Below are 22008 nucleotides of genomic sequence, written 5' to 3' on the forward strand. Positions count from 1 at the left end.
TATTTTGACTTTCGCGCTCTGCAATTTCACCATGTCACTGGGCAGCTCACGGCTGTGCTTCCCTTTGTAGTCTGTATTAGTTTGCAAGCCCTGCCACATCCTGCGAGCATCAGAGCCAGTGCCCTACGATCCAATCTTAGTCCTGTATTGACGCTTTGCCATTTTGATAGTTTGTCGGAGGGCATAGCGAGATTTTTTAAAAGCTTCCGGGTTAGAGTCCCGCTCCTTGAAAGCAGCAGTTCTACCCTTTAGCTCAGTGTGGATGTTGCCTGTATTCCATGGCTTCTGGTTGGGGTATGTACGTACAATCACTATGGGGACGAAATCATCGCTGCACTTATTGATGAAGCCAGTGACTGATGTGGTGTACTCCTCAATGCCATCGGAAGAATCCCGGAACATATTCCAGTCTATGCTAACAAAACAGTCCTGTAGCTTAGAATCTGCTTCATCTCAACACTTCCGTATTGACCGAGTCACTGATACTTCCTGCTTTTGTTTTTGCTTGTAAGCAGGAATCAGGAGGATAGAATTAAGGTCAGATTTGCCAAATGGAGGGTGAGGGAGAGCTTTGTACATGTCCCTGTGTTTGGAGTAAATGTGGTGTAGAGTTGTTTTCCATCTGGTTGCACATTTAACATACTGGTAGAAATGAGACCAAACAGATTTCAGTTTCCCTGCATTAATGTCCCCGGCCACCAGGAGCACCGCCTCTGGATGAGCATTTTCCTGTTTGCTTATGGCCGTATACAGCTCATTGAGTGCGGTTTTAGTTTTAGCCAGCTTCGGTTTGTGATGGTATATAGACAGCTACGAAAAATACAGATGAAAACTCTCTTGGTAAATAGTGTGGTCTACAGCTTATGATGAGATACTCTACCTCAGGAGAGCAAGACCGCCAGATTTCCTTAGATTTTGTGCACCAGCTGTTGTTTACAAATATGCATAGACCGCCACCCCTTGTCTTACCAGAGGTCGCTGTTCTATCCTATCGAAAAAGCTTGTAAGCTGTATGTTATTCATGTCGTCGTTCACCCACGACTCGGATGAAACATAAGATATTACATTTTTTAATGTCCCTGTCACGGATCCCCCCGGTATTGCTGCTCATTCCGTTCACCCACGACTCGGATGAAACATAAGATATTACATTTTTTTAATGTCCCTGTCACGGATTCCCCCGGTACTGCTGCTCATTCCGTTCACCAGCTCCGAAGGTCTACGTCACCCACCTTCTAGGCATTACTAAACTGAATGATTACCCCCAACCCAGGACTGTCTTGTCTCATTAAGCACATTCTCCCTGATTAGTATGTGTATATATGTGCCCTCTGTTCCCCATTGTCCTTGCTGATTATTTTACCATGTCCGTTGGTCTTGTGAGTACCTGTGCTCTCTTGTATCGGCTTGCGTGTTACCGTGTTAGTGTGCACTTGTTATTACAGGTCTCTTCCCGTGTATTGTTATTACAGGTCTCTTCCCGTGTATTGTTATTACGGGTCTCTTCCGGTGTATTGTTATTACGGGTCTCTTCCCGTGTATTGTTATTACAGGTCTCTTCCCGTGTATTTGTCATGCATAGGTGTAATAGGTGGCAGGGAAGTCAGGCGCAGGAGAGTCAAATGGAGTGTAAAATGGAGTCTTTTAATAAAGTCCACGGAGTATGCTCCATAACACTAACAGTACATAACAAACAAACATGGGTACAAGGACCCGACGCGCACATATACAACAAACACACTACACTGACAATAAAACAATCTCTGACAAAGACATGAGGGGAAACAGAGGGTTATATACACAACAGGTAATGAATGGGATTGAGAACAGGTGTGTGGGAAGACAAGACAAAACCAATGGAAAATGAAAAAAGGATCAATGATGACTAGAAGACCGGTGACGTCGAACGCCGAGAAGAAGTCGTGACAGTATTGTTATTACGGGTCTCTTCCCGTGTATTGTTATTACAGGTCTCTTCCCGTGTATTGTTATTACAGGTCTCTTCCCGTGTATTGTTATTACAGGTCTCTTCCCGTGATATGTTATTACAGGTCTCTTCCCGTGTATTGTTATTACGGGTCTCTTCCCATGTATTGTTATTACAGGTCTCTTCCCGTGATATGTTATTACGGGTCTCTTCCCGTGTATTGTTATTTCAGGTCTCTTCCCGTGATATGTTATTACGGGTCTCTTCCCGTGTATTGTTATTACGGGTCTCTTCCCGTGTATTGTTATTACAGGTCTCTTCCCGTGTATTGTTATTACAGGTCTCTTCCGTGATATGTTATTACGGGTCTCTTCCCGTGTATTGTTATTACAGGTCTCTTCCCGTGTATTGTTATTACAGGTCTCTTCCCGTGATATGTTATTACGGGTCTCTTCCCGTGTATTGTTATTACGGGTCTCTTCCCGTGTATTGTTATTACAGGTCTCTTCCCGTGATATGTTATTACGGGTCTCTTCCCGTGTATTGTTATTACAGGTCTCTTCCCGTGTATTGTTATTACGGGTCTCTTCTCGTGTATTGTTATTACGGGTCTCTTGTATTGTTATTACGGGTCTCTTCCCGTGTATTGTTATTACAGGTCTCTTCCCGTGTATTGTTATTACGGGTCTCTTCCCGTTATTACAGGTCTCTTGTATTGTTATTACAGGTCTCTTCCCGTGATATGTTATTACGGGTCTCTTCCCGTGTATTGTTATTACAGGTCTCTTCCCGTGTATTGTTATTACGGGTCTCTTCCCGTGTATTGTTATTACAGGTCTCTTCCCGTGTATTGTTATTACAGGTCTCTTCCCGTGTATTGTTATTACAGGTCTCTTCCCGTGTATTGTTATTACAGGTCTCTTCCCGTGTATTGTTATTACGGGTCTCTTCCCGTGTATTGTTATTACGGGTCTCTTCCCGTGTATTGTTATTACAGGTCTCTTCCCGTGTATTGTTATTACGGGTCTCTTCCCGTGTATTGTTATTACGGGTCTCTTCCCGTGTATTGTTATTACAGGTCTCTTCCCGTGTATTGTTATTACAGGTCTCTTCCCGTGTATTGTTATTACAGGTCTCTTCCCGTGTATTGTTATTACGGGTCTCTTCCCGTGTATTGTTATTACAGGTCTCTTCCCGTGTATTGTTATTACAGGTCTCTTCCCGTGTATTGTTATTACAGGTCTCTTCCCGTGTATTGTTATTACAGGTCTCTTCCCGTGTATTGTTATTACGGGTCTCTTCCCGTGATATGTTATTACGGGTCTCTTCCCGTGTATTGTTATTACGGGTCTCTTCCCGTGTATTGTTATTACGGGTCTGATCTCGTGTATTGTTATTACGGGTCTCGTCCAGTGTATTTATTAGAGGGTTACACCTCACTCTTTGTTTGGGTTACAGCCCTGTGTTATATATGTACTTGTTTGTTTTGGGCTTCATGTTCATGATGTACTCTATTTTGGCTGGAGAAATAGAAAAACCCTATTTCGTATTCCTGCGCCTGTCTCCTATCATTATACATTGTGACAGTCCGGTTGGTGGATATACATGATCGCAGCTTGTCTATTTTATTATCGATTGATTGTATGTTGGCTAATAGGACCGATGGTAAAGGTAGCCTACCCTCCTTACAAGGCACCCAGACCTTTGTCCCCAATACCCCTGTCTCTTTCTCCTGTGAATGACGGGGATGAGGGTCTTGTCAGGCGTCTGAAATAAATCCACCCCTTCCTTCTCGTTGAAGGAAAAGTATTCCACCAGCATGGGGTGACATATCGCTGTTCTGACATCTAGAAGCTTTTTTCGGTCATAAGACACAATGAGAGAAACATTATGTTCAAAATAACGTGAAAAAACATACATAATAGCACAATTGGTTATGGGATCGTAAAACGACAATCTCCTTTGGTGCCATTCTGAAGGTCCAGAATGTTTCAAAAGTAGCTTGATTTTATTTCAATGCATTCAAAATCGCACAAATACCACATCAAATCAAAACATGAAGTTACAGTAAGAATGGAAGTGTCTGTTACAGTTCCCTAGCACTAATAAAAACATGTGGTCAAAATGCATCCTCTGTTTTTGTTTTCTAGAACCTTTTGTATTCTTTGGAACATTGATTAAATGAAGTGCATTATTTTTGCATTCCGTTTCATAGTTTTGAGTGCAGGTACCTTTTGAACTCCACATATCTGCTCTCGCAAAATACAAATCTGTTTGTGAAGGCTTTAGGTCACATTCGAATATGAAAGAAAATGTATTTTCAAAAACACAATAGCATTTTCATTAGTTTATAAAAAACTGTATGTACAAATGAAAAACCCCTAAAACACTACAATTCAAGAGTTAAAATCCATTAAATAAATACCATCGCATAGATCATTCATTATAACTTTGTTAAGGGCAGGTCTGATGGAACATTATGAAACTATGAAGACATATGTAAAAATAACTAAATACGTGACTGTGCTTTGAGTTTGAGCTTGATTAAGAGTAAAACAGCAATAAGCAGTATAACATCATCATTAGTCATGGTCTCCATGGCAACTTTCATAACATCAACACCCCTCTTAGAGTCCCACCATGATCAACCTGAGAGACTGCAAACACTCTGCTTACTCACCATCATCTGGAGAGAGAAAAAGAGAGTGAGCGAGAGAGAGAGAGAGAGCGAGAGAGAGAGAGAGAGAGAGGGGGGAGAGAGCGAATTAAGAATAATAATACAATGTTACTTATCAGACAAAATACGTTAAACAAAGGTACAGTGATGGATTACTGACCTTGTTCTTGAGGACAGGTTTTCTTCTTGTAAAACCAGTATGATCCCAGACAGATTATCAGCAGAATGAAGACTTCAGCAAGTTGGAAATAAACAAACACATTGAACCCTGATCCTGGGGGACAGAAGGGAGACGATATAAGACCTATATTAACTAATCAGTGAATTAATATAACCCATAAACATGAACTGCAGTAAGATCTGCCTTTAACATAAAACCTACCAGCCCATGAGGAGATTTCTGCTGAATGTGCTGATGAAGGGAGACTGCAGTAAAATAATTGATTGTGTTGAGCAATTCCTAAGGTTTCATGCATCTTACCAGTGGTTACCTCTATCACAGTTGTGGGGGCAACTGTTGTAGGGTATTATTAGCCTCAATCCCTGAAAACTTTGTCTCCTCAGTTTATTGTTTTTGAAAGTTGCGACAGTGTTTCCTTGCAAAGTTTAATTTACATACTTTTTTACTTTGGATCCTGCATCGCGGTTAGCCTCAGCTGCTGTGACAGCTACAATCTGTCCTGGGATCCTGCCAGACCAAAAAGCCTGAAGTTGTTTACCGTAGCTTAGCTACTAGCCTAGCTGGTAGCTATCAGTATCAAGCTAGCAAGGTTTCCCAACCCTTGTGTCTGGGACCTCAGACGTTTCCCACACTAATTGTGGCTGGATTCCCTGCTGCCTGTTGCCTTTTCCCTGCAACATGACCTGGCTGGAGCTGCATTGTATGGCTACCAGCATTAACTGATGCTGTGACCAATAGTATGTGCAAAGACACTGCTTTCGTGTGGATTTAAAGGAGGAAACATATTTCTGCTTTTTGGATTTTGCCATTATTGTGAACTCTTTTTGTTCATTTGTTCATCCTGTAAGGAGAGAGACACAGAAGCCTAGCTGGCCATATTTCTCAGATGGAGGTCATTATTGAAAATTTTCAATGGTGCAGGAGCTGTGTTTATTTTGCTTTATTCTGAGACAATGTTGACTGCCCAGACTTTCAATGTAGCAACTGTTTGCATGCAGAGGACTGCAGACCAAAAATACATAAGTATTCAGACCCCTATGAGATGTGTGTATCCTGTTTCCATTGATCGTCCTTGAGATGTTTCCACAACTTGATTAGAGTCCATCTATGGACAATTACATTGATTGGGCATGATTTGCGGAGTCAATCACCACCTTCCGGAGACACCTGAAACCCCACCTCTTCAAGGAATACCTAGGATAGGATAAGTAATCCTTCTCACCCCCCCCCTTAAATGATTTAGATGCACTATTGTAAAGTGGCTGATCCACTGGATGTCAGAAGGTGAATTCACCAATTTGTAAGTCGCTCTGGATAAGAGCGTCTGCTAAATGACTTAAATGTAATGTAAATGATTTGGAAATGCACATTCCATTCTATTTAAGGTCCCACAGTTGACAGTGAATGTCAGAGCAAAAACCAAACCATGAGGTCGAAGGAATTGTCCGTAGAGCTCTGAGACAGGATTGTGTTGAGGCACAGATCTGGGGAAGAGTACTAAAACATTTCTGCAGCATTTAAAACCTGTTAAGGCTAGGGACAATACTGCCCCCTTTGGAGGAATTGCGTGCCCATAGTAAACAGAAAATAATATATCATATATAATATATGCATATAATAATAATTATTGAATAGAAAACACTCTAAAGCTTCTAAAACTGTTCAAATTATGTCTGTATGTAAAGCAGAACTCACAGGGCAGCCATTCTCCCAAACTCTCTCTCTCTCATCAGGAAAGTTGGGCCAACTTTGACGTCATCGCCTCCACCCTTCCCAACCAGCTACGGATCTGGGATCAGTTTCTGTGTCTTCGGCGGGATGTGTTCTTTCAATAGAGCGAGTAATGGGGAAAATCCCGCGAAGTTTGACCCGTTGGCAGGCAAAATACTGACGTGTCACGGGAAAATATCTGTGCGTCCTGGCGCAATTGTATACAGGTGATTCCTTTGTTCCAGGTCGTCTGAGAAGAGTTGCGTTCTTTCGGTCGAATCGCCAATTGTTTTGTACATTAATAACATCCTAAAGCTTAATTCTGCACTTAGTTTGACAAGTTTAGTCGACATATAATATGTAATTTTGAAGTTTTGATGCGCAACTGTTTGGGACCAGAAGTCATTTTGGGTGCATTTCAGCTGAAGCTGTTAGCATATGCTAATACAGAGACACACAACTTGAAACCAAACGATGTATTGGGTAAGTTTGACTCCTTCCACTACATTCTGATCGAAGACCATCAAAGGTAAGGGAATATTTATGTGGTAATTTTGTATTTCTGTTGACTCCAACATAGCAGAGAAATATTGCTTAAGTCTGTGTATCCGCCTCAGATTATTGCCTAGTGAATGTTTCTGTAACGTTAAAAATAAATGTCCAGCGGTTGCATTAAGAAGCAGTGTATCTTTCTAACTATATGTAGAACATGTATATTTAGTTATCTATAATTTCTATAATCTATAATTTCTCCGTACATTTCTGTAGCATTTTTTGAACATGGCTCAATGTAAACGGAGATTTATGGATATAAATTGCATATTATTGAAAAAAACATAAATGTACTGTGTAACATGTCCTATTACTGTCATCTGATGAAGATTTTCAAAAGGTTAGTGAAATATTTTTCTTTTAATCCTGCGTTTGTGATTGCATCTTTTGTTTGACAAAATGGCTACATATTGTATGTGTCTTTGTGGTGGTTTGATATACATATGTGCTATGTTTTCGCCGTAAAACATTTTAGAAATCTGACTTGCTGGGTAGATGAACAAGGTGTTTATCTTTCATTTGAGCTATTTGTTAATGTGTGGAGTTAATGTGTGGAGGTTAAATATTTCTAAGAATATTTTTGCATTCTGTGCGCCATCTTTTGAGTTGAGCGTGGGGGGGGGTGCCCTTGGGGAACGTGGTACCGTGATGTCGTTAAGGTCTTCCTAGAGCTGGCAACCTGGCCAAACAGATCAATCGGGGGAGTAGAGCCTTGGTCAAGGAGGTGACCAAGAATCAAACTGTCACTGAAAGAGCTCCAGAGTTCCTCTGTGGAGATGGAAGAACCTTCCAGAAGGACAACCATCTCTGCAGCACTCCACCAATAAGGCCTTTATGGTAGAGTGGCCAGACGGAAGCCAATCCTCAGTAAAAGGCACATGATAGCCACTCTCAGTAAAAGGCACATCACAGCCTGCTTGGAGTTTGCCAAAAGGCACCTAAAGACTTTCAGACCATGAGAAACAAGATTCTCTGGTCTGATGAAACAAAGATTATACTCTTTGGCCTGAATGCCAAGCATCATGTCTAGAATACACAAAGTACAAGAGCGATCCTTGGTGAAAACCTGCTCCAGAGCGCTCAGGTCCTCAGACACGGGCGAAGGTTCACCTTCTAACAGGACAACAACCCAAAGCACACAGCCAAGACAACGCAGGAGTGGCTTCAGGACAGTCTCCAAAAATATTTGAGTGGCTCAGGCAGAGCCCGGACTTGAACCCGATCATATGTCTCTGGAGAGACCTCAAAAGATCTCTGCAGCGATGCTCCCCATACAACCTGACAGAGCTTGAGAGGATCTGCAGAGTTGAATGGGAGGAACTCCCCAAATACAGGTGTGCCAAGCTTGTAGCGTCATACCCAAGAATACTTGAGGCTGTAATCGCTGCCAAGGTTGCTTCAACAAAGTTCTGAGTAAAGGGTCTGAATGTAAATATAATAAATACCTGTTTTTGCTTTGTCATTATGGGGTAATGTGTGTAGATTGATGAGGGGGAAAAAAACGATTGTATCCATTTTAGAATAAGGCTGTAACGTAACATAATGTGGAAAAAGTAATGGGGTTGGAACACTTTCCGAATGCACTGTATGTAGCCTAAGAAACAAGGTTCATGAAATCAAAAACTTGCTAGTAACAGATGACATACATATTCTGAAACTCACTTAGATAATTTTTTGATAATACAGTGGAAGCAATACATGGTTATAACATCTACAGAATGGACAGAAATATCAATGGGGTGGTGTTGCAGCCTATATTCAGAAGCACATACCTTTAAAGCTTATAAAAAAATTCATATTAAATACTGTGGAAATACTATGGCTACAGGTTAATCTGCCTAACCTAAATTCCATTATTGTGGGAAGCTGCTACTGACCACAAGTCCTAACAGTCACTATCTAGATAATATGTGTGAAATCAAATCAAATTTTATTAGTCACATACACATATTTAGCAGATGTTATTGCGGGTTTAGTGAAATGCTTGTGTTCCTAGTGCCAACAGTGCAGTAGTATCTAACAATACACATATCTAAATGTAAAAGAATGGAAATAAGAAATATATAAATATTAGAACGAGCAATGTCAGAGTGGCATTGACTAAAATACAGTAGAATAGAATACAGTATATACATATATTCAGTTGAGCATCCGGGTGGTAGTCGGCTAGTGATGGCTATTTAACAGTCTGATGGTCTTGAGAGAGATGTTTTTCAGTCTCTCTCTTGGTGCACCTGTTTTGTACAGTTGTGCCTTCTTCACCACACTGTCTGTGTGGGTGGACAATTTCAGATTGTCAGTGATGTGTACGCAGATGAACTTGAAACTTTTCACCTTCTCCACTGTGGTCCTGTCGATGTGGATAGGGGCATGCAACCCACTGCTGTTTCCTGAAGTCCACGGGATAGGGCAGTGTGCAGTGCGATGGCAATGGCATCGTCTGTCGATCTATGCAAATTGAAGTGGGTCTAGGGTGTAAGGTAGAGATCATTTGATCCTTAACTAGCCTCTCCAAGATGATGACAGAAGTGAGTGCTAAGGGGTGGTAGTCATTTAGTTCTGTTACCTTTACTTTCTTGTGTACAGGAGCAATGGTGGACATCTTGAAGCAAACTGGGATAGGGAGAGATTGAATATGTCTGTAAATACTCAAGCCAGCTGGTCTGCGCCTGCTCTGAGGAACCTGCTAGGGATGCCGTCTGGGCCGGCACTGTACTGACGTGTTGCCAATTTGATTGCTTTACGGAGGGAATAACTACACTGCTGGTATTCAACCATATTCCCAGTCACCTTGAAATGGTTAAATGCAGTGGTTCACGCTTTCAGTTTTGAACGGATGCTGCCATCTATCCAAGGTTTCTGGTTTGGGTAGGTATTAATAGTCACAGTACGAACAAAATCACCTGTACACTTCTTGATGAAGTCAGTCACCGTGTCCGCGTCTACAGTTGAATTCGGAAGTTTACATACACCTTAGCCAAATACATTAAACTCAGGATTTCACAATTCCCAACATTAAATACCTGAAAAAATTCCCTGTTTTAGGTCAGTTAGGATCACCACTTTATTTTAAGAATGTGAAATGTCAGAATAATAGTAGAGAGAATTATTTATTTCAGCATTTCTTTCTTTCATCACATTCCCAGGGGGTCAGAAGTTGACATACACTCAATTAGTATTTGGTAGCATTGCCTTGAAATTGTTTTTCTTGGGTCAAACCTTTCAGGGAGCCTTCCACAAGATTCTCACAACCTTAGGGTGAATTTTGGCCCATTCCTCCTGACAGAGCTGGTGTAACTGAGTCAGGTTTGTCGGCCTCCATGCTCGCACACGCTTTTTCAGTTCTGCCCACAAATGTTCTATAGGATTGAGGTCAGGGCTTTGTGATAGCCACTCCAATACCTTGACTTTGTTGTTCTTAAGCCATTTTGCCACAACTTTGGAAGTATGCCTGGGGCTATTGTGCATTTTGAATACCCATTTACAACCAAGCTTTAAATTCCAGACTGATGTCTTGAGATGTTGCTTCAACATATCCACATAATTGTCCTTCCTCATGAAGCCATCTATTTTGTGAAGTGCACCAGTCACTCCTGCAGCAAAGCACTCCCACAACATGATGCTGCCACCCCCGTGCTTCACGGTTGGGATGGTGTTCTTCAGCTTGCAAGCCTCCAAACATAAAGATGGTCATTATGGCCAAACAGTTCTATTTTTGTTTCCTCAGACCAGATGGCATTTCAACAAAAATTACGATCTTTGTCCCCATGTGCAGTTGCAAACCGTAGTCCGGCTTTTTTATGGCGGTTTTGGAGCAGTGGCTTCTTCCTTGCTGAGCGGCCTTGCATGTTATGTTGATATAGGACTCGTTTTACTCTGGATATAGATACTTTTGTACCAGTTTCCTCCAGCATGTTCACAAGGTCCCTTGCTGTTGTTCTGGGATTGATTTGCACTTTTCGCACCAAAGTATGTTCATCTCTAGGAGACAGAATGCGTCTCCTTCCTGAGCGGTTGTCACATCCTGACCTTAGTTCCATTTTTATGTCTCTATGTTGGTTTGGTCAGGGCGTGACTTGGTGTGGGCATTCTATGTTTTGTTCTATGTTTTGTATTTCTGTGCTTGGCCTGGTATGGTTCCCAGTCAGAGGCAGCTGTCATTCATTGTCTCTGATTGAGAACCATACTTAGGTAACCTGTTCCCACCTGGTATTTTTGAGTAGTTGTTTCCTGTTTTGTGATTTGTCACCTGATAGGACTGTTTCGATTTTCGTTGTTTCACTTTGGTTATTTTGTATTCGGTGTTCAGTTTTCTTTCATTAAAATGGACACTTACTACGCTGCGTTTTGGTCTGATCTTTCCTCATCGGATGAAGAAAATCGTTACAGCGGTATGACGGCTGTGTGGTCCCATGGTGTTTATACTTGTGTACTATTGTTTGTACAGATCAACGTGGTACCTTCAGGCATTTGGAAATTTCTTCCAAAAATGAACCACACATGTGGAGGTCTAAAACTTTTTCTGAGGTCTTGGCTGATTTATTTTGATTTTCTCATGAAGCAAAGAAGCACTGAGTTCGAAGGATGGCACGGCCTCAGGACATGTGGTTTCCAGTTTGCAAAAAGTCTTGTGTAGTTCCATGGTATCGGCTTGAATGGGAATATTCACGGCTGTGACTATAACCGAAGATAATTATCTTGGGAGGTAATACGGTCTGCATTTTATTGTGAGGTATACTAGCTCAGGTGAACAAAATTACTTTTTCTACATTATCAGAATCACACCATGAGTAGTAAATCATGAAACATATACCACTGCATTTCTTCTTCCCGGAGAGTTATTTTACCCTGTATGCGCAATGTACTGAGAACCCAGCTGGCTGTATGGATAGGGACAGTATATCCAGAGAGAGCAATGATTCTGTGAAACAGAGTATATTATGGTCCCTGATGTCTCTCTGGAAGGAGATCCTCGCCCTGAGCTCGTCTACTTTATTGTCCAGAGACTGGACATTAGCAGGTAAAATACTCGGAAGCAGGGAATGGTTTGCAAGCCTCCTGAGTGGAACTAGAAGTCCACTCCGAATACCTCTTCACCCTCTGCATCTTCTTGTTGCAGCCTCTGGGATAAGTTCAATTGCCCTGGGTTACAAATAAAGGATCCAATTTGGGAAAATCCTGATCGTAATGCTGGTGATTTACCGCCTCTCTGATTTGCAAAAGGTTTTTCCGGCTGTATAAAATGACACAAAAAAAGTTCTAGGCTAATAAAATAAGAAATAGCACACAAAAAAACTAGATACTGCAGAGTTGCTTAGGAGCTAGAAGCAGAGCTGCCATGTCTGTCGGCGCCATCTTGCAATCTGGCTTGATAATGTATGTGATATCAACAGAGAGGTATATTTTCTGGGTGATTTCAATATTGGCTGACTTTCAACAAGTTCCCCACAAAATCTTCAAACTGTAACTAGCGCCTGCAACCTGGTTCAGGTTACCAGGGTAGTTAAATTCTTATGGCTGTGGGGCAGTATTGAGTAGCTTGGATGAAGGCGCCCAAAGTAAATGACCTGCTGCTCAGTCTCAGTTGCAAATATATGCATATCATTATTATTATTATTGGATAGAAAACACTCGAAAGTTTCTAAAACTGTTTGAATGATGTCTGTGAATATAACAGAACTCATATTGCAGGCAAAATCAAAACAGGAAGTGAGAAATCTGAGCTTGGTATGAATTCACCACAGTTCCCATTGAAATCCCCTTGAGATATTAATGATGTTGCACTTCCGAGGGCTTCCACTAGATGTCAACCGTCTATAGAAATTTGAATGAGACTTCTACTGTGTTGTGGGAATGAATGAGAGCAGAATGTATCAGGTGACTGGCAGGCAGCTATTTTCTGATCACGCGCATTCCTCATGGTATCCACTTGCATTCCATTGCTCATCAAGGCACAAAGGAATACTCCAGTTGGAACTTTATTGAAGCTATATGTTAAAAACATCCTAATGATTGATTCTGTACTTAGTTTGAAATATTTCTTCGACCTGTAATATAATTTTTTAAAGTTTTTGTCCGACGTAATGCTGACCAGAATGAGCGTTTGGATATGTATACCAAACACGCTAAAAAAAGGAGGTATTTGGACATCAATAACGGACATTCTCGAACAAAACAAACATTTATTGTGGACCTGGGATTCCTGGGAGGTTTTCTGATGAAGATCATCAAAGGTAAGGGAATAGTTATCATGTAAATTCTTGTTTATGTTGACACCAACATGGCGGCTATTTTGACTATTTTGAATGCATGGTTTGCTTATTCCTTAAAGTTTTTTTGAAATCAGACACAGCGGTTGCATTAAGGTATATATATAAACAGCACAGGAATTAAATCATCATCATGTATCACATCTTTACTAAATTAGCAGAAATTCACTTTAAAGCAATTTCCAAATCCATTGGATGTAGTGATCACAATATAGTAGCCACATATCGGAAAACCAAAGTTCCAAATGGTGGGCCTAATATAGGGCATAAGAGGTCATACGATAAGTATTGTAGTGATTCTTATGTTGATGATGTAAAAAAGATTTGCTGGTCTGTGGTGCAATGAGGAGCAACCAGATGCTGCACTTGACACATTTATGAAATTGCTTATTCCAGTTATGATGCATGCACCCATTAAGAAAATGACTGAAGAAATTTTTAATCTCCTTGGATTGGCGAGAAATTGAAAAATGGTATAGCTGAGACGGATGTTGCAAAAGGAATGGCAAATAAGTCTGGCTGCACAACCGGTTGGCAAACGTACTGCAAATTGAGAAATCATGTGACTAAACTGAATAAAAATATGAAGAATCTATACCATGAAACAAAGATATATGACATAAACATGGATAGTAATAACGTTTGGAACACCTTACAAATGAAATGTTGGGAAAAAAAGGCGGACTCAGCTCCAACATTCATTGAATCAGATGGCTCATTCATCACAAAACCCACTTATATTGACAACTACTTTAATGATTTCTTAATTGGCAAGATTAGAAAACTTACGCATGACATGCCAGCAACAAATGCCAACACTACACATCCTAGCATAACTGAACAAATTATGAAAGACAAGCATTGTAATTTTGAATTCCGTAAAATGAGTGTGGAAGAGGTGAAAAAATTATTGTTGTCTATCAACAATGACAAGACCCCGGGGTCTGACAACTTGGATGGAAAATGACTGAGGATAATAGCGAACAATATTGCCACTCCTATTTGACATATTGTTAAGCCTACTAGAAAGTGTGTGCCCTCAGACCTGGAGACCTGGAGATAAGCAAAAGTAATCCCGCTACCCATAGGAAAAAAAGGAAAAAGATTTGAGCCAGTGAAAAAAAACTTTACTGGCTCAAATAGCCAATGTGTCTATGTATGCGGATGACTCAACACTATATCAACGTCAGCTACTACATCGATTGAAATGACTGCAACAATTAACAAAAAGCTGCAGTTAGTTTCAGAATGGGTGGCAAGGAATACGTTTGTCCTAAATATTTAAAAAACTAAAAGCATTGTATTTGGGACAAATCATTCACTAAACCTCAACTAAATATTGTAATGAATAATGTGGAAATTGAGTAAATTGAGGCGACTAAACTGCTTGAAGTAACACTGGATTGTCTGGCCCTTAAATGTAAATGTAAAAACTAACATTAATAATATGCATGTCAATCTCTCATGGCTCAAAGTGGAGGAGAGATTTACTTCATCACTACCTGTTTTTGTAAGAAGTGTTGACAGGCTGTTTAACTTCTTTGGAGTAGGGGGCAGTATTGGGTAGCTTGGATGAAAAACGTGCCCAAATTAAGCTGCCTGCTACTCAGCCGTGAAACCTAGAATATGCATATAATTAGAAAATCTGGATAGAAAACACTGAAGTTTCTAAAACTGTTTGAATGATGTCTGTGAGCATAACAGAACTCATACAGCAGGCAAAAACCTGAGAAAAAATCCAAGCAGGAAGTGGAAAATCTGAGGTTTGTAGTTTATCACCTTAGCCCCTATTGAAGATACTGTGTGATATTAGTTATGTTTCAATTCCCAAGGCTTCCACTAGATGTCAACAGTATTTAGAACCTGTTTTGAGGATTATACTCTAAAGGAGGGGCTCATAAGGGCTCTTTGAGGTAGTGGTCTGGCAGAGTGCCACAGCCTCGGTCTGGCGTGCTCACGTGAAAGGTAGCTACGTTCTACTTCATTTGTACAGACAAAGGAATTGTCCGGTTGGAAAATGAATGAAGTTTTATGTTAAAAACATCCAAAAGATTGATTCCATACTTGGTTTGGCATATTTCTACGGGCTGTAACGGAACTTTTTGAACTTTTCGTCTGACGTTCGGCGCGGCCTGAACGCGCTTTTGGATTTGTTTATCAAACGACCCTAACAAAAGAAGATATTTGGACATAACTGATGGACATTATCGAAATCAAGCATTTATGGTGCAACTGGGATTCCTGGGAGTGCATTCTGATGAAGATAATCAAAGGTAAGTGAATATTTCAAATGCTATTTCTGAGCAATGTTGACTATCCAATATGTCGGGTATCTTTTTGGCTTTTTTGTTGTCGAAAGGCTGTACTCAGATTATTGCATGGTTTGCTTTCTCCGTAAAGTTTTTTGAAATCTGACACAGCGGTTGCATTAAGGAGAAGTGTATCTAAAGTTCCATGTATAATAATCTATCTTTATCAATGTTTATTATGAGTATTTCTGTAAATTGATGTGGCTCTCTGCACAATCACCGCGTGTTTTAGAAATACTGAAAGTAAAGCGCCAATGTAAACTCAGATTTTTTGATATATATATGAACTTTATCAAACAACACATACATGTATTGTGTAACATGAAATCCTATGAGGGTCATCTGATGAAGATCATCAGAGGTAAGTGATTAATTTTATCTCTAATTCTGCTTTTTGTGACTCCTCTCTTTGGTTGGAAAAATGGCTGTGTTTTTCTGTGACTTGGTGGTGACTCAACATAATCGTTTGTGGTGCTTTCGCTGTAAATCCTTTTTATATTCAGACACTGTGGCTGGATTAACGAAAATGTTATCTTTAAAATTGTGTAAAATGCTTGCATGCTTGAGAAATTTTAATCACGACATTTTTGTTCTTTTGAATTTGGCGCCCTGCACTTTCCCTGGATGTTGCGGGGGGGTTCCGCTAGCGGTTATGGAACTGTGGCTACTGTGAGAGACACACACACAGGTACAGACAAACGCACACAAACGCTAGCACATGCACTATTCACACACGTACATTGTAATATTGTTGTATGGTCTTATTCTACATTTTGTATTGCAGATATGTAGTGGTGTAATAATGTTATATGACTTGCTGTTTATCTTTCGGTCCTTAATGTGTTTGGTCTCCAGGAAAACTAGCTGCTGCCTTGGCAACAGCTAATGGGGATCCCTAATAAATAACAATTAATACAGTTAACATATATAAACCCTGGTGGCAAGAAAACATTTAAAGGAATCACATATGTGAGTTGAGATGTGCCAAATGCTATGATGCTGCTACTTCAAGAGGGTCGTTCTGTGAAATGAGTCCCTTTTGGGTAGTGTAACCTGAAAATTATTCACTAATCTCTCGAGTGGCTAGATGTTCTTTACCATTTGGCCATCAGATTTGCCACCAATGCTCCTTATAGGACACATCACTGCACTCTATAGTCCTCTGTAAACTGGTCACCTCTGTAAACTGGGCATCTCTCAAGACCCACTGGTTGATGCTAAATAATCAAACCCTCTTAGGCCTCACTCCTGTTTATCTGAGATATCTACAGCAGCCCACATCCTCCAGATACAACACCGGCTCTGCCAGTCACATTCTTTAAAAAGTCCCCAAAGCACACACATCTCTGGGTCGCTCCTCTTTTCAGTTCACTGCAGCTAGCGACTGGAACGAGCTGCAACAAACACTCAAACTGGACGGTTTTATCTCAATCTCTTCATTCAAAGACTTAATCTTGGACACTCTTACTGACAGTTGTGGCTGCTTTGTGTGATGTATTGTTGTCTCTACCTTTTTGCCCTTTGTGCTGTTGTCTGTGCCCAATAATGTTCGTACCATGTTTTGTGCTGCTACCATGTTGTGCTGCTACCATGTTGTTGTTATGTTGTGTTGCTACCATGCTGTGTTGTAATGTGTTGCTGCCTTGCTAAATTGTTGTCTTAGGTCTCTCTTCATGTAGTGTTGTGTTGTCTCTCTTGTTGTGATGTGTTTGGTCCTTTATTTATATTGTATATTTGTATTCATTTTAACCCCAGGCCCCTGTCCCCGCAGGAGGCCTTTTTGCCTTTTGGTAGGACGTCATTGTAAATAAGAATTTGTTCTTAACTGACTTGCCTAATTAAATAATAATAAGGTCTGCCTAATAAGGTTAAAAAATATATGTTTTTAACAATCACATGAAATAAAGACAAATCCCCAGAAATTACTTTGTCAAAACAACAAAATAAGGCTTTACAATAATGGTGAACACTTGGGAGACATTTTGGGATTAAGTGTGTTAAAATGTTCCTAGAGGTCACAGAGGGTGACAGAGGGACACGTCAAAATGCTGCATTTTGGCACTTTAGCAACTTTTTATAAATAAATAAAAATCTGAAATATTTTATTCTCCATGTGGTCGAGATTGATGAAAAGATCAATTTGGGACTCATTTTGTGGAACGACCCTAGAGGTCATGATGTCCATCATAATAATAATAAACATCATCATCATCATCATCAATATCAACATTATCCCTTACCAGTGGAGGTTTTACTGGTGGGGGCCTCAGTCACAGTCGCCACTGTTGTAGACTCAACACATAGGGTATTCACCCACTCTGATATCTTTATCCCGTTGGATAAGGTGCAGTTATCATATATCAGCCCTGTATGCAATCCAAACAACAGTAATCACATTTGTATCTGAAATACATGTAAATACTGGCAAATGGATAGTGCTGTTTTGAAACAGGTCAATTCTTATTGATAAGAATTGATCATTGATCATTATAATCATCATTATTATTATCATTAATCTTTGATATTGTTGATCATAATGTATTTTTAACAAAGTAAATTGAACAGTAGATTACCTGAACAGTGTGAGATTCTTCTGCTGACAGTATTACGGTTGATGTTGTTTCTGACGGTACAGGTGAGATTTCCTGACAGGCCTTTCTTCAAAGTGACGGTGTTTGTCTTATTATCAGGAGGGGCATCAGTGTCGTTCAGCGTCTGTCCATCCAGAGTCCAGCTGTACTGGGGACCATCCCCCTCAGAGGAGCAGGACACCCTCATCTCTCCATGAGACAGACACTCAGAGGACAGCTGAGGACTGGACACTGGAGCTGTGGGGGAAGGAGGATATGTAACTGCAGTAAGAGGGAAAAACACATTACAACACACCAACAGCCATTCTTCTTGAAAGCCACAGAAACTACTGTAGTCAACAGGAGCAGCAGATTTATGACACACAATGACTGTATTTCAAATAACCATCAGATGATTTAATGTTGATGGATGTGGTTATGACTCCATGTACCAACTACAGTAGACTATGAAAATAAAAATGACTCCTGTTGAATGACTACACATAAAAAGCATTTCTCATTATTTTGATTATTATGCAGTCACATATGTGTAGTTTAGCCAGAGCAATATGTAGAGCTTGTGAAAGTTATCATTTGTAAAAAATTATATGGCAAGTAAGTTATTTACCTTCGATGAACAGTTGTAGTCCTCTGCTCCCTGATGATTTCCCTTCTGAATCATATGTTTCGAGCAGGTATTCACCAGAATCATTCCTTTGTGTGTTATTTAACCTCAATGTCCCATTGTTTATAAAGAAGTGTAGTCTGGTAATAAAAGACACACTAATTGAAGACAGTGTGCCCTTCGTTTTCAGTATCTCTGTTTGAGAACCAGTTGAGCATTTATAAAATGAGTAGTGAATATATGCCATGGTATCAGCCAGCTGGAGATAGACAGTTCCCCCCAGAGCTCCATAACACTGAGATCCATTCTGTCTAGCATCACAGGAAGACTCCAAGCCTGATGATCAAGAAGAAAAATAGACACTAGTGACTATCACTGTTCTAACCCATGTCAAGTCATGTATCATTTTACAGATAAGGATACAAGCGGCTAACAGTACAACCAAACCAACAGCATCAACGTGATAGGGATCATTAAGTCAGTGATCATTATCATGGGACAATGAGTAAAGAGACAACTGTCTTCTACAGTGTTCTGGATATTGTCTATCACCATCCGTCATTTCTGCTACATGTATAGAAGACTACTGATATTATATTCTGCATAAAAGAAGAGGGAAACCAACACATATAAAGATGTTTCTTACCATGAGACACTCCTGCTGAGATCAACAACAGTCTTAAAACAGCCTCCATGTCTCTTTACAATGCAGGGTCTCAGTTTATAAAATTAACTTTGGTACTTCGACAAAGTCCTCTATTTTCTATTCAGAGCTGCATTTCCATAATCTGGCAATGTCTTAAAACCAATGCAAGGATAGTATGAGAGATAGCTGTTCCTGCCACTCAGAAGAATTCACCCAGTTTGTGAAGAGTAACAGCAGAAGTATAATTTTGACCCTAATCATAGGTTCTGACTCAGAGGAAAGAAGGAAGGGCGAAGTCATCAAAGTCTCACTTCTTCATTATATAAACAGACAGGCTGGTTACATGTCTCCTGTGTGATGGATTTAGACAGGATGTCAAATATAGTATGTGATAAGTGAGGCTACTTTTGAGTGTGAAGAAGAGATGTTGGAGCCGGAGAATATAACACCTCATCCGTTGTGTCAGGGCAGTGGTCAGCTCTCACACACTGCTGTCCAACACTGACATGAATACACTACCTTCTTCTTCAAAATTAGTAGGTTCTTTCACTCCATTTTAGGTTGTGATAATTTAAAAAAAAACAAATGAAGAAGTGAGAGAGAGGTAGAAAGACAGGAATTTGAGAGGAGGAGAGGTGAGAGAAATAAGAAGTGAAACAGAGAGGACCAGCAGATCAAAGTTCAACGTTTCCCTAATAGTGGTTTATGACACTCTGGTGTCTTCGACTGGCTGCATCTGATTCCTTTTGGGTTCCAGCTGTTGGCTAGACACAATAACATGTTGTAGATGGAAACGGTTAGTATGGCTGTATATTGAGACTGTAAATGGTTAAAAAAAACATGTTAAATCTTTAAATGAAGGACTCACTATGGCAAGTGTATAGAATTTAGATGTTGTGTTGTTCATATACTTCACCGTAGGGATGGTATTGGCCAGGTGATGAGCGGTGCCTGGTTTCCTCCAGACGTGGCAGGCAGGCTCGAGGTCAGGGCTGGCTGAATGGTCAGGCAGACAGGCTCAGTGTCATGGAAGGCAGAAAATGCTAGAAAACAGAGACAAGGAAAAACAGTAGCATGAAAAAACACGCTGGTAGGCTTGACAAGACAAGACGAACTGGCAACAGATAAACAGAGAACACAGGTATAAATGCACTGGGGATAATGGTGAAGATGGGCTACTCCTGGAGGTGGTGGAGACAAACACAAAGACAAGTGAAACAGATCAAGGTGTGACACAGACAAACATATATGTTTCACAGAATGGAAAAAACTGAAGCCTCTCACTCAGGGCCGCTAGGGCCGTTATTGGTGGGCCTTAGGGGACCTGGCCCTGACTACGGTATCTCCTTGCCTGTCCAAATAAAGTATTTTTTATATTTATTTGACTGAGACGGCCGCCGACAGAAAGACACATCAATCTCAAATCAATCTCAGGGGCGATAGTAGTTTCAGCCACTTGCGAATTGAAGGAAAGTTGGAGGTTGCACAATACACTGTTCAGATGCTGGAAATATTTTGGACAAACATGCAAAGGTCACCTACTTTTTGAAGTGATTTATTTGGCAATCAGATGTTGTGTTCATGCCACATCAAAAGTAAATACATTTTTACAGTATTCAGATCCCTTGACTTTCCACATTTTGTTATGTTACAGCCTTAATCTAAAAAATATATACACACATTATTCCATAATGACAAAGCAAAAACAGTTTTTTAATTTTAGCAAATGTATTTAAAATAAGAAACTGAAATATCACATTTACATAGGTACTATTCAGGCCCTTTACTCAGTATTTTGTTGAAGCACCTTTGGATCTGCAGATCCTCTCAAGCTCTGTCAGGTTGGATGTGGAGCGTTGCTGCACAGCTATTTTCAGGTCTCTCCAAAGATGTTCGATAGGGTTGAAGTCCGGGCTCTGGCTGGGCCACTCAAAGACATTCTGAGACTTTGCTCCATTCATCTTTCCCTCGATCCTGATTAGTCTCCCAGTCCATGTTGCTGAAAAACATCCCCACAGCGTGATGCTGCCACCACCATGCTTCACCGTAAGGATGGTGCCAGGTTTCCTCCAGACTTGTCGAAGAGTTCAATCTTGTTTCTCATGGCCCGAGAGTCCTTTAGGAGTCCTTTAGGTGAGAGTCCTTTAGGTGCCTTTTGGCAACTCCAAGCTGTCTATCATGTGCCTTTTTCTGAGGAGTGACTTCCTTCTGGCCACTCTACCATAATGGCCGGACTGGTGGAGTGCTGCAGAGATGTTTGTCCTTCTGGAAGGTTCTCCCATCTCCGCAGAAGAATTCTGGAGCTCTTTTCAGAGTGATCATCGGGATCTTGGTCACCTCCTTGACCAAGGCCCTTCTCCCCCAATTGGTCAGTTTGGCCGGGCGGCCAGCTCTAGGAAGATTCTTGGTGTTTCCAAACTTTTTCTATTTAAGAATGATGGAGGACACTGTGTTCTTGGGGACCTTCAATGCTGCAGATATTTTTTAGTACCATTCCCCAGATCTGTGCCTTGACACAATCCTTTGTAAGAGCTCTACAGAC

General features: G+C 40.6%; 1 protein-coding gene across 1 annotated transcript; it reads right to left on the reverse strand.

Annotated features, from left to right (window-relative positions):
* Positions 1-3861: 3861 nt before the first annotated feature.
* Positions 3862-19743, reverse strand: LOC135545743 (T-cell surface antigen CD2-like). The gene is made up of 6 exons (XM_064973576.1): positions 19467-19743; positions 18824-19156; positions 18199-18453; positions 17866-17991; positions 4765-4878; positions 3862-4613 (listed from the first exon to the last, which is right to left on the reverse strand). Exons 1-6 carry the CDS (start codon positions 19513-19515, stop codon positions 4600-4602), a joined length of 891 nt encoding a protein of 296 aa, XP_064829648.1. The 5' UTR covers positions 19516-19743; the 3' UTR covers positions 3862-4599.
* Between the last annotated feature and the right edge of the window lie 2265 nt (positions 19744-22008).

Source organism: Oncorhynchus masou, chromosome 9, assembly GCF_036934945.1.
Source record: "Oncorhynchus masou masou isolate Uvic2021 chromosome 9, UVic_Omas_1.1, whole genome shotgun sequence".
Lineage (NCBI taxonomy): Eukaryota > Metazoa > Chordata > Actinopteri > Salmoniformes > Salmonidae > Oncorhynchus > Oncorhynchus masou.